Source organism: Miniopterus natalensis, chromosome 2 (assembly GCF_054644295.1).
Source record: "Miniopterus natalensis isolate mMinNat1 chromosome 2, mMinNat1.hap1, whole genome shotgun sequence".
Classification (NCBI taxonomy): Eukaryota; Metazoa; Chordata; class Mammalia; order Chiroptera; family Miniopteridae; genus Miniopterus; species Miniopterus natalensis.
The window spans coordinates 153,329,534-153,342,862 of NC_142082.1; the positions used below are offsets into that span (position 1 = coordinate 153,329,534).

Here is a 13,329-nt window from a genome sequence, read left to right on the forward strand (position 1 = left end):
TCCACCTGTACTTTCCTCCCCTTCTACTTAAAGCTCCAGCAAACCTTCAGTTCCCCAAAGGGAGTCTCCCTTTGTCAGCACCGTCTGGAGCAGGGGTGGGACATCTAGGCTGCAGCAGCGAAATCTTTTGGCCTGGCCCTGCCAAGGCAACCGCAGGCGGGACTCAAAACTCAATAATTCTAGAAGCTTTTTCCATAGTTAATTTTTAAGTTGATAGTTTTGTATGGCCCGCAAACGATATTATAAATATCTAGTTGCCCTTGGCAGAAAAAAGGTTCCCCACCCTGGTTGAGAGAGATCACCCTTTGTTCACTACCTTGGTATGATGCCTGGAATGCCATCCGACTATGTCCTTACTGTATTTTTCCCCCATTTTTAAATATTTCTTTAGTGATGAAATCACTGCATTATTTGAAGAGTAGGAAACAAACTGCCTTAGATGTTTTGTTTTGTTTTCAGAGAAAACAACACTCGTTTAGTGTCTCACTCTTGAACATACAGACTAAATAAAACAATTTCCTTGTTCTTTCACCATCATGTGCCCGCCCGTAAGCCTCAGTCCTCATGTTTAAGGTCTTTTCCTCGTAGAAAAACTAGCAATCTTTACATATCGCTCCACACTCCATCATGTTTGCTTTTGCTCCAGACGGAGCTAAATTACTCTATGAGATTGGATTTATTTTATATTTTCCATATAAAATGTGAATGAATGATTTAAATTGAGCAGTTTTGTAAACCTGTAGTGAAGAAAACTATAATCAGAAAAAAACTTAGTTTTTTTTAGCAACTCCAAATTGTGTTGAATGTCAACCCTTAGCAAATATACCCAGTGGTGACACAGGTTTTCCTCTAACAGCAGGAAGGAGACAAGTTTTATTCAGCTCAGCTTTGAAGTTCTAACCAGAGCAAGAAAAAAGGCATCCAAATCCGAAAGTAACAAGTAAAACTGTCACTATTTGCAGAGATGAATTTTTATCTAAAGGGATCAGTTTAACAGCTCCTCAAAATATAACTCACTTATGCTATATTGTGTAATTTAAGGTAAAACTTAGAATGAAAAGGTGTGGGGAAAAGTATCCATTAATGATAGCTACATACTAAAGCAGACCTGCAGCAACAACTCATGACCATATAACACATTTTATAAATTCTCGTTTCCAAGCAGTTACACTAATTGATTTGGTGATTTCTTGTACTTACCTTTAATTTCTTTAAGTTATTCTAGAATTGTTTGTTTCAAGTTTCCCACTTATTTACAGTCACAGGTAGGAATCAGTATTTCAGATAAAGTAGGCACATACCTAAAATGTTTGTGTATCAGAAGAGCTGTTTCTGGCTATTAAAACTCAGTTTCAGCCAAACATCCTTTATCATACTATCTACACTTCACAGGGCACTACCTTCTGTCAAGTAAATTATATCTTAAAACCAGCATCTACTAGTTTTATTTTGTTAATTTTTAAGAAAATATATATATAGTGTCCCCAAAAATGTATACACACTTTGAATGATTATAAAGTCAATGTTTATTAACATACAGTTCATTTTCAAAATTTAAGAGGATCTACAGAAATGAATAATATTTTTTTTGTCATTGCCTATTTTCAAACTGATGACCGTTCTGGTCCAGGCCCTGCTGATAAGTCGAAGCGATGAAATCGCAAACATGAAGAATCACTTTGTTCAGTGTTTGTGCGCCCGCAATTCGTCGACTGTTGCAGTTTTGTACCATAAACTTAACCTTTTATGCATCCCCATAAAAAAAGTCTAGTGGCACTTTAGGATAAATGGTCTTTGTTCAAAGCTTAGTCTGGCTTCACCCATTATTTCAAATCAGTTAAACCTGAAAAGGAGTGAAAATTAAGCAAGTTATCAGCTGTTAAAGCGCGTATACATTTTGGGGAAACATATGAAGGAGCCTACGCAGCGAGCATCGTGCCCTGCCTCTGTGTGGGCGTATGGAACCGCCATTACTTTTTAGCATAGGTAGCTGCTCATGTTCCCGGAACATTCGATTTGTATTTCTAGAAAATTAGCCACGTGGAAATCTGCATATGATGCCTGTGAACTTTGTAAATTATTGGTATTTTTGGAAAATTGAAGCTCACCTACATTAACTCTTAAGCTTATAGTGAGATCACACACTACTTGGGTGTTAGTCCCTCACATCAGGCTATTTAACTTGAGAGTCTAAATCAGTTATTTAACGTTAAGTTAGTGTAAAATTGTGAGAAATGTTTTTGTGAGTTGCGTGCCCATCTGCCTCAGCTTCGTCTAGTATTAATTGCCTCGGTGGTGACTCTTCACCGCAGTATTTATTACTGTATCAGGTACCTAGCGAGTGCAGAATATGGGGCTTACCAAAACCACGTTTTAAATGTAGATTCCCTCTCTTTGTACTTACCCTCCCTTCCCCCCGAAAGCAGGGGGTTCCTTCGCATTGCGCTGTATATATTAGGCACTCAAATAATTGCTGATTGGTCTTGATTTAAAATAATTTCTGTCATACACGTACCTATCTACTTTCACTGCTTAATCACAAGAGAACCATATCATTTTTCTTAACGCTACAGGTAGGACACACTTCAGTATGTAAACACAGTCCTATTAATGGTGTCAGGAAAAGTGAAGCATTGTGCACTTATATGTTAATTTATATTAGTGTGGTAGGTTCTTTGGAAGATTATATTCTTTTTTTCCTCAGGGAGGGAGATCTGCAGCAGTCAGAAGTTAAAGATACAACACTGGAAGAGAGAAAACATTTTTAATTCAAATTTTCATTTCATCAAAAGTCAAAATGAATACTTCATCAGTGCAATTTATTAGCGAAACACAATTAGAAGATAGTAAATTCTTAGAACTGTTATGCTTTATCCAGTCTCACTGAGTTATATATCTTGATTTCCTTTTTACCGTATCTGTAGTTTTGTATCTTTATCAGTGTTAAATCAGAAATATTGTACAGACATCATAAGCTAAAGATCACCAGGTGTTTTGTTTCAGAGCTGGGTTGTTTGCCCTGGAAGGTAATTCCCAGAACTTAGATGAGACTGGGAAAGACATTACCTGGAAGAGTTCCCCCAAAATGCCTTTTATGGGTCCAGAAAAATCTCGAATAATCTAGAAGCTGCCTCAAGGTTTGTACACTTCAATTACATGAATGTGCCACTTTAAGTAGTACCAATTATTCCAGAGAGGGAGCACAAACATAACTTATTAGCATTTTATGCTTGTGTGTCTAGTAGTTGTAATTATTTGTAATTGTGTAGGCCCCAGATATTATACTTGAATAATATCCCATGTTTTTAACATGAAGCACTGCAGTCCATCGTGTACTGATCTCTCAAATATGAGGAAAGTTGGGATAGTAGTTATATTAGTAATATAGACATTCGGGGGAAAATACGTTTTTGCTAATTCATTTACATTACACATAAAATATATTTTTAAACAAAACAACACCTGCTCTCTCACCTTAGAGTCACTTAAGGAAGTCGCTACCCTTTTCTGCTGTACACTCTACAGTGAACACTGTGCGGCTGGAATGATCAACATGCTAGCACATTCTGGGGGCCACAGAGAGTAATCTTCACTATACAGAAAAAGGCCAAAACCAGCACTTAAATCTTTATTTGAAATTTTGCTTTCCTCAATGGCAAAGATCTGGGGACTGGGTTTTTATGTGATTCCAGCCTAGGACCTTCCTCTCCATTTAGTCACTCTGAGGCCTAAGTAAAATAAGCTTAAATATAAGGGGTTTGGTGACTTTAATGAATGAGAAGGAAACTCCTAAGAGAAGGTTATCAGGAAAATTGGTGATTCAAAAGATTTAGAAATAATAGTTGTCAAATTCAAATGGCAAGAATTTCTGGCTAAAAGCATAAAGAACTGAGTCTTAATGCAAATAGGCTTGAGCCTCATTACCCATGCATAATTATTTAGACCTCAGTTCTTTTTAGGTTTCAGGAGTGGGAAAGTTGGGAAATGTTCAAGGTAAGCCCATTTTTCTAATTCCCCCAGGACTCCACGGCGTAGCACGGAAAGGAAGCGGCCTTTCCGTGGAGAATTATTTCCCTTACAGCATTTCGGAGAGTGCTGAGGCCACTCTTCCTCCACTTAGACTGACTTTAAACCTTTATACTGGGTACCCCAGAATGGTCCCAATGGTAGAACCGCCTTTCTTTGGCACATTTTAGCTTTTAAGGTATGTTCTTCCATGTTTATTGAGCTGAAATCAGTCCTCTTTAGAAGAGGGTTGTACTTGGTGTTTTATATTCAAGGACATGGAGTGTTAGGAAACAATCTGGAAATAATTTTTTCCTAAAACATGTAGCGTTACAGGCTGGGGTATGACTTTCCTTCTCTCGCTGTGATAAAAAGAATAGAGAGGGTAAGAAAGAGGGGTGATTGCATGACAGACATTTGGCAGGCAGTGTGGCTGGGCATCCTCTCTCTCACCCCCTCATCTTGAGAACCACAGTCTGCTGTTTGGAGGTGTCTCAGAGGTTCCAGGTAAATGACGACTGCCAAATGTCCTTAGACCTTGAGCATGCTGGATGCCCTGAAGTAGGAGAGGAACTTATGGCAGAAGCTCACGATGAGGAACCAGACGTTCCGAGCCGCCTGAGACCTGGCGAGGAGGAGGCGCCAGGTGAGGAGGAAGAGGGCGGTGTTGAAGAGGTAGTGAATGTTTCGGAGCCTGGGGACAGACATGCAACGCCGAAATTAAAACAGTGCCATACACCCAACTCTGTTATCTGAAGCATAAATGTGCTTCTTTCTGGCTGTGACAAGCAAATAGCTCATAATTAAATGCTCAAGGTATAAGCTGACAGCCTTTATATATTTTATATATTTTTTATTTCCACAACATCCTTTCTCAATAATCAGATTTCCATAACATTTCCCTGACTAGTTTCTCTCTCTCATACCTCTCTCTACTGTAACCTATCTTGCAAACATGAGTGACAATCTTTCTTACAGGTACCCTGGTCCTGTTACCATCTCACGAATCTTCACTGGCCCTTGCTCACTAGAGGGCAAGTCTACTATTCAAGCTTCCACTGTTTTCAATTTGCTTTTCCACCCGGACCCTCTCTGCATTAAAAACCCTTTGCTTCCACCAGAATTTTACCAGACTGCTATAATTCCTTGTCGTTTAAGGGGTTAATGACAAATTTCAGGCAGCTGAAAGACTGGGAGAGTAGTTATGTGATTTGCTGTGATAAATAGTACGGTCAGGTCTCCTGCCGGTAGGGTTTTCTTTCTCTAGACCACCTTGGGTTCCAATTTGGCTCTTATACTCCCAATGTTACCACAACAAGTTACTTATCTTCTCTGAGCCTAACTGACTCTGATAAAAATGGGATAACAGAATACCTGCCTCGCAGAGGCGTGGTGAAGTCTCAATGAAACAGTGTCTCACAGGGCGCAGTGTAGAGGGAAGGACCTGTTATTCAGTAAATGCTCGAAAAATGTTAATTGCTCCCCTCCCAGCTCAAACTTCACGTCTGTGTAAAATGTGATGTACGCAGTAGGTGCTCCGTTATCAGCGACGGAGCGTGCTCACCTTTTCAAGTGCTGCTTTGCTCCTGGGACCCCGGCCATATCCTCCTTCAGTAAGTACTTCTTCACTCCGAGAACGTAATTTTCAATGTATTCCAGCCAGTTCAACTGGCGCACATCAAAGTTGAACACCTGAGGGCAGAAAGATACAATGGATCGCCAGAACTGCACGGGCGGGACCATCACTTTGTTTACTTGATGAAGTTTCTTTTACATAAATGAGGGAGAGTGAATTCAGAAGACTTAGGTTGGACCCTGCAAAGGAGATTCTTTGAGCTGCTATATCAAAGGCACTGATAATAGAGGTTACCATGCGCCTAACAATATTTAAACATGGATCAAGCACAAATATTTGTCCTATGCTATGGCTGGTAGGGAGAGGTAGAGGTACAGAGGGTTTGTTGAGAAGATAACAGCTGTGAGAGTGAACAAAGGGTTTAAGCTAAGTGGGTGAGCCCTGGCCAGCCTGGCTCAGGGGTTAAGGCATTGGCCTGTGGACTGAGGGGTCCCAGGATCGATTCCAGCCAAGGGGGCACGTGCCTCAGTTGCAGGCTCAATCCAGGCCCCGGTCGGGGTGCGTGTGGGAGGCAACCAATCGATGTGTCTCTCACATTGATGTTTCTCTCTTCCCCTCTCTCTCTCTCTCTCTTTCTCTCTCTCTCCCTCCCTCCCTCCCTCTTTCTCTCTCTGAAAAGCAATGGAAAAAATATCCTCGGGAGAGGATTAAAAAGAAAAAAAAAAGCTAAGTATGTGCATCGTGACTGCAGGACGGCAGTGGGGATCTAACAGAAGTCCAAGACCCTCCTTCTTACATTACACTTGTTTCCTGCGGCTGTGTTGACAGCACTGACTGACTTTCCTAGCAAAAAACAATTCTGTGTCTGTAACTAAAACTTTGTTCATCAGTTTCCCAGGTCAAAGGCTTCCAAACTCCAAGTAAGTAAGATCTTCCCGTTGGTTAGTCAGTGCCGTACTTACTCTCTGGTCCTCGGGACTCAGCTTGGACATCAGCATTTCTGTGTTGCGCGTGCTCCACTCCCAGCTCCCGTTGATGAAGTACTCCAGCATGGAGATGGTTCTTAAAAGCCGGTTTATGAGCTTTGTCATCCTGGGGTAAGATCAGAGAGCAATGTCGGCGCAGCACCGACGGCTGCTCTGTTACTCGACAGGCGGGCGTGAGAAATGAACAGTGAGAAAAATATAAAAATTACCCCTCCCCTCTCTCCCACGACCCTCACTAAACTCTTACTCCGTTTTCCCTCTCACAGTGACTACTGAGTGAGGGCGGGGGCGGAGCTGAAGGAGCTTGTTCTGTCAGGCATTTAATACCACCCACCCCTCTCCCTCTTTTCTACCATCTCCTTCCCAAGACTATAAAATAGGCTGAAGTATAAATGCGTGTGTGCGTGTATATACATGTGTACACATATATATGTATATGTACATATATGTTAGGGGCGAGGAGGTTAGGCTGCAGGCAGGTTAAGTAATTTAGGGCTCATGTGGCTAAATTGGTGAAGTCAGAAATCTGACTCCAAACATCATGCTCTTAAGAACTACATTATATATAGCTTCGCTTGTATTATAAAAAATTTCATATTCAAAGCTATGATAAGAAACAGACTTAAAGAAAATACATCAAATATAGATTTACACACACACACACACACACACGAGTTTCTATAAATTCATAAGGTCAACCCAATAGAAAAATAGGTGAGAAATAGAAGCAGGCAACTCACAGAGAAGAAAACTTGAATGTCTCATAAATAAATGTCCTATGAACAGCAAACGAAGGAGAAAACCTGCATATCTAATGAACAAAACTTGAATGTCTAAGGAATATAAAGAAGGGCGAAGGAGTTGGGGCTCAAATCAAGGTAACAAAGGGATTCCATTTCTTGTCTGCAGTCTGACAGTTCACAAAGTGTTGATGAGAGTCGGAAAACAGATTTGTGCCCTCCCACGCCGACACAGTAGGACAAGTCGACAGAACCCTCATCGAGGGCAACCACATACACTCCCATCCAGCAATATCACCCCCCAGCATCTTCCCCAAACCCAGAGGCACACTCTATAAAAATGCATGTGCACTGGTATTTGTTTACCTCAGAGCAAAACTATACATATTTCCATATGTGGTCACAAATGCATAGATCACACACAAACACACCTGGTGAGCCAGAGTCTAGAAGGATCCTAGCATTTTCTGACATAAAGATTAATCTTAAAATTCCTATCACAAAACAAACCTACCTATTTCCCGCACATATTACAATTTAATTTCTTTCAAACAAAATTCATAAATATTTTTACTGGGTCCCTCACAGGATCCCATGTTTTTCTTTTCTGCTTGCTAAACTTTGCTTTTATACAGGTCTTCTTCCATCCTTGATGTATTTTAAAGTCTTTAGCATTTCTGCTTATAATGTTTGGTTTTCTTTTCCCATCTTTATGTAATAAACCCCATACAAATATTTCCCCCATCATCACAGGGTCCCCTTTTCACTTTGCTCAAGAAGAAACTGACAATTACTGAGTTATGAGCCCTTAATAAGGTCTCTGCAAAACTTAGATAAACTCTACATGGCCTAAGTTTCAGTCATGTGCTCCGCTAATAAGGATGGAAATTAAACATGCTGAGCAAGACTTCCTCCTTTATAAAGAAGCTAGCACAGGGCAAGTCTATTCATATTTCTGAATCTTGGTTGCAGAAACTGCCTTTGGTGATTATAATAATGATGGCTCCTCAGACACATCTAACATTCAAGTGAGACCGAAAGGAGCATTCTTGCGTCACAGCTACAGGGTGAGAGAGCTGCCTCAGCATCTGCACACGCTTCACTTTACCCTGTGCCCTCTAATTTCACTCGACCCTGTGCCCTCATCTCTAGGAGGCAGGAAATCTAGCTCAGGTTTTTACAAATCTTTCCTCTCTTATTTTCTTTGAGACTATCTGCAATTCTTCCTTAGCTTCTGCTTCCTCATTTGTAAAATTGGGAAGGTGAGAATATCCTCCGTGGATGGTTGTGAGAATGAAAATGAAACTGTCATGCGCCTTCCCACGTGTATGTAAGCGAGGCTGTTTCCCATGTGTGCAAGGGAAGCTGTTATCATTACTGTACATTTGAAGATTACCTAAGAATTTTTAGAAACCCAGACACAAGAGTCTCAGATGTATATCATTTTGGGCAGTGATTACTTGCGGAATTCATCAAGCAAGTTCCTTAACATGTAACTTTCTTTATTATGATGGAGGATTTTTAAGGTAGGGGGCTTCTCACTACTGTTGCTTCAGTTGTCCTAAAATGTGTGTGTGTGTGTGTGTGTGTGTGTGTGAGAGAGAGAGAGAGAGAGAGAGAGAGGGAGAGGGAGCGACGGAGGGAGGAAGGGGGGGGAGGGAGGGAGGGAGAGAAGGGAGGGCTAAGGACTTTGGGGGCCAGAATCTTCCATGCAGTGACACTCAAAGCTGCTGACCCAGCCTCTCACCTGGGCTTCCTTCCTGTGAGCCACAGGTAGAAGTCATAGATGATGGCAGGGGCCCAGTGGCTGACAGCGTTTCGGTACTGGGTTACGATGGTGTTGCCTGTGAAGTCAGTATGTGGCCTCCTAAAAGCTTTCTCAAATGGAACTTTTTCAAAGGTTGCCAAGATTTGGAATCCTGGGTGAAAATGGAAAAGTGGTAAGTCTAGAGCATATACGCCCATTGCAGTGGATGGCATCTGCAATGGGTCAAAACAATAAAGAACAAAGACTTGCTGTGGAGAGTCAAGAATCAATTTCTGAGAACAGTATTAAGGTTTTTATCCTGGCAAGTAGTCACCTGCAAAATTAAGCAATGTGAATAGGTTAAGAATTGGGTCCTTTTCTTGAAATCTTTAAAACGGCTCCTAGAGGAAGTTTTTAATCAGTACAGTGAAGTATTGTTCAGAAAAACTTAAGTCCATCATTCAATTCCAAGTTCATATTACTGGACTTTTCTAAACATACTTTGTCATTTCACATTTTAGAGATGCAGCAATGGTGCAGGTGGTGTGTGCATGGCAGCAAGTGACTGCAGCAGGGGCCGTGTTTGATCACGGACATTATCACGCTGACTTCTACTTGGTTTTATTTATTTTTTTACACCTGCATAGCCAACAGACCCCTTATTGCTTATAATCATGCAGATGTTCCCTTCTTTGGTAATTCTGTTTAACTCCTATACATCTGCAAGTTGCAACTGTTTTATCTCTTGACTTTTTGCGTGTTTCCCCCGTGAGACTCTAGACTCCACGGCACGCTCTGTGCATTTTCTCCCTGTGGCAGATGTAGCAGGCACGGAGTTACGTCGCTATAGGCACTTACCCATTTTGCCCCAGTAACAGGGGTTCAAGTTACCAGATGTACAGTGGTAGATTAACGTTGACTTAGGCCTGGAAAACAGAAGACAATTTAGATAAATATGACAAAATGGAGAACTAATCAAAGAGAGATAAGGGAAAGTAATATTTAAACAAGGCGGTTTCAGTAATCCCCACGGGTGAGGCCACCTGGGCGGCATTCCTTCTTCTGCTCCTTCTTTGGGTTCATAAGCAAAATGGAAGAAGTTGAGGAAAAGTGTGTGAGTGTGAGTGTATGTGTGTGTGTGTGTGTGTGTGTGTGTGTGTGTGTGAGTGAAAGTGATCTCAGAGAGGTTGACAGATTTGTGGAGCAAACGGAGGTGTCATGGCGATGAGAAAGCAGATCATATTTCTAACTGATCGACATGTTTATTGGGCAAAAATATAGGCTACATTTCCCCCCCTAAATCCAGCTAAGTCCTGCTGGTTTGGAAAGTATCTAAATGTCTAACTCAAATAAAAAAAATTTAATTCTGTTTATCATTTCCTAACAGAGCCAAATATGCAAACTACCTATTATTTTTCCTTTGTATTAGGAAACACCTCACACATGGCAATCTGTATTTTAGGGATTTATCAGGAGCTGAGCAGGTCAATGAGGTATAAAATTCACTCTCATTTCACCCATGTTTATCTCCTTGCCTTCAAAAAGGAAGCTGTATTTTAGATTTACTAAATAGAAAGAAAAGCTTTTTGGTTATCAGGAATTATATGGTTAAATAATTTAAAGTGTGTGTTACTTTATGATCAACAAAGTACTAAGCAGCACTTATAAAACAACTCAATGAATATATGATGGTGTATTTGGAGCTATGTAAAATATTGAAACAGGTACCCTCTCACATTTGGGGTTTCCTACAATACAATGCATATGTTTTGAAAATAGGCCTAATATATTCACCTTCCTCCTCATCAAACCTTTGAAAGAAAGCCAGCTGAGCATCCACACCTGTGAACTGCTGTGTACCATCCTACAGCCAAGGTGAGGTTGACGACTGTATCAACTGGAATCAAATCTACCACAGCCATTGGAGAAGCCCTCAGGGCCCAGAGAAACCCTTTCCCGGTCTGCACAGGAGGAAGGACATAAAATAGTGAACAGGTCTTGAGGAAAAGCTGAAGCTAATTCCGATGCTGTTAGTAATAACAGCTATCACTGAGTCACTGCTTACTTGGGTACTGTACTGAGGCTGACGTCTCTCAGCCTGTCCCACCTTCCAGTCAAGTTCATCTCAAATGCCAACACTGCTATGAACCACTAGTGAGTGGTCATCAGGTTCCTTTAGGGAGCGACAGTCCTCACATTTGTGAGAGGTAATATATTTAGTCAATTAGCACCAAGAATAGTTTTTCACATAGTAAAAATTAATTCATAAGACATTTTAAGAATTAAGTTTTCCCAAATTTCCCATTAATACTGTACTAGTCTATCATTTTTAAAATAATGTTTTCTGTTAGTGCTTACTAACTTACAAGCAACAGGTTTAAGAAATATTTAGTTTTAAAACTTAATAAAATTCTACCATTTAACAACTTTGTTATTACTTGGGAAAAGGCCACCATTATTTACTTTCCCTTTGGTATCTTAGCTAACCTCACAGATGACCAACATTATATAGATGCAAGAATTGGGAATTATTCGTGTTAATAAATAAGCCGTGCCAATAAATAAGTCAGTTAATAAATAAAAAGGTACATTTATTTTACACCCTGCATATTCCCAACACTGATATTCAGTAGTTGCTAGCATGTATGTTCCTAATTTCTGTTTTCTCATAACTGATTCCCCTTGCTTTGGACATAAGAAACCAATTTGGAAATTTTTAGATAACTGAGTAGCTGTGCAGCTTTGTAAACAATGTAGTAAAATGCACTCTGGGGTCGTGTGAAAATAATTATGTTCTAAGTTACCAAATGTTCACCCTAACTAAGCCTTAAAGAAGAAGGCAGGTAGAGAACAAATAGAAGCTGCTAATAAATAAATAAATAAATAAATAAATAAATAAATAAATAAATAAAGCAGAAAGTTCATTATCACCGTCTTTGACAAGTAGTCACAATTCATTGTCTTATATCTGAATTTCAGTTCATGTTGGACCTAGCTCTGAGAACAAATGCAGAGTCTGGAATCTGAGATCTGTAAGATTTTTTTTTAAAAAAAATATCTTTATTGATTTCAGAGAGAGGAAGGGAAGGGGAGAGAGAGAGAGAAAGAAACATCAATGATGAGAGAGTCATTGATTGACTGCCTCCTGCATGCCCCCTGCTGGGGATCGAGCTGGCAACCCGGGCATGTGCCCTGACCAGGAATCGAACTGTGATCTCCTGGATCCTAGGTCGATGCTCAACCTCTGAGCCATGCCCGGCCGGGCAAGGTCTATAAGATTTAAACTGAGTTAGAGAATTGGGTTGCTATTCATTGTCCTATAGAGTGGAGTTATGCTTCTGGTCCTAAAATGTTTCCACATGAACCATGAAGCCCCCAGCTCAGACCGGAGCCATCCTCACTGCAGGGAGACATGCACAAAGGGCGGCTGACTGAGAGGAACCACTGACGCTTCTCCTGGTCCGTGAGAGGATTGCTAAGTGTTTCCTGTATCAGCCAAGTTTTAGTTTGAAACCTTTGCTCCAGTTGGTAGTTCTCTTCCTTGTATTTACGAAGAACCGGTTATTGATGCATTTTACGCATTTATATAATTTATATACACACAGAAACTCTTGTATGTGTCTTATAACCCAGAATTTAATAATCTTTGTGTATATGATTTCTATTGCATCTCTAGTTCACTGCATTGATTCAAGCTACTAACAGTTAAAAGGAGGAAACACCCCCATCGTGTGGTAGCAACAGGGAACTACAGACATGGTCCTCAATGCGCAAAGGCTTTCCGAAAACTCCTAAACAGAAACTGATATCACAGTATGTCTGTTTTTCTAATAATAAAATCCACAAGTAAATGTAATTTTATCCTGCCTCTATTTTCCAATCACCATAACTGAGATAAGATACTTTAACTGCAGTTAGTAAAGTAACACTTATGGTTTTGGATCCATGAACTTAAACTAACACTAAGCATGTTGTTAGTGACTATCCCTCCACTACATTTCAAGGAGTTATTTCCACGTGATTATACTTACCGCAATAATGAGCCCATTAGGTCCATTGATGTTATCAACCCAACCCTAAAATAAAGAAGAAGACCTCTATTGATTACACATGTCAGAAAATTTTAATACTTTTGGAACGTTTGCAGTCTAATCTTGATACGTTTCATACAGGAGCACCGAGACCCCAGCCAACATAACTGTCTCATCCAGTATTTCTTACATCACAAACAAAGATCAATGGCAAAGCACTGCATATTCTCTGTACTTTATTGGT

At 40.3% G+C, this 13,329-nt stretch overlaps 1 protein-coding gene across 1 annotated transcript in view; it reads right to left on the reverse strand.

Moving 5' to 3' along the window:
• Positions 1–2,498: 2,498 nt before the first annotated feature.
• Positions 2,499–13,329, reverse strand: part of FAR2 (fatty acyl-CoA reductase 2) — a 36,504-nt gene continuing 25,673 nt past the window's right edge. Inside the window, exons 5-11 of the mRNA XM_016199098.2 lie at positions 13,086–13,130; positions 10,897–11,015; positions 9,913–9,980; positions 9,055–9,226; positions 6,544–6,673; positions 5,570–5,697; positions 2,499–4,699 (exon numbers count right to left, since the gene is read on the reverse strand). Of these exons, the coding sequence (XP_016054584.2) occupies positions 4,537–4,699; positions 5,570–5,697; positions 6,544–6,673; positions 9,055–9,226; positions 9,913–9,980; positions 10,897–11,015; positions 13,086–13,130 (825 nt within the window). The 3' untranslated portion in view covers positions 2,499–4,536. The remainder of the gene's footprint in view (positions 4,700–5,569; positions 5,698–6,543; positions 6,674–9,054; positions 9,227–9,912; positions 9,981–10,896; positions 11,016–13,085; positions 13,131–13,329) is intronic.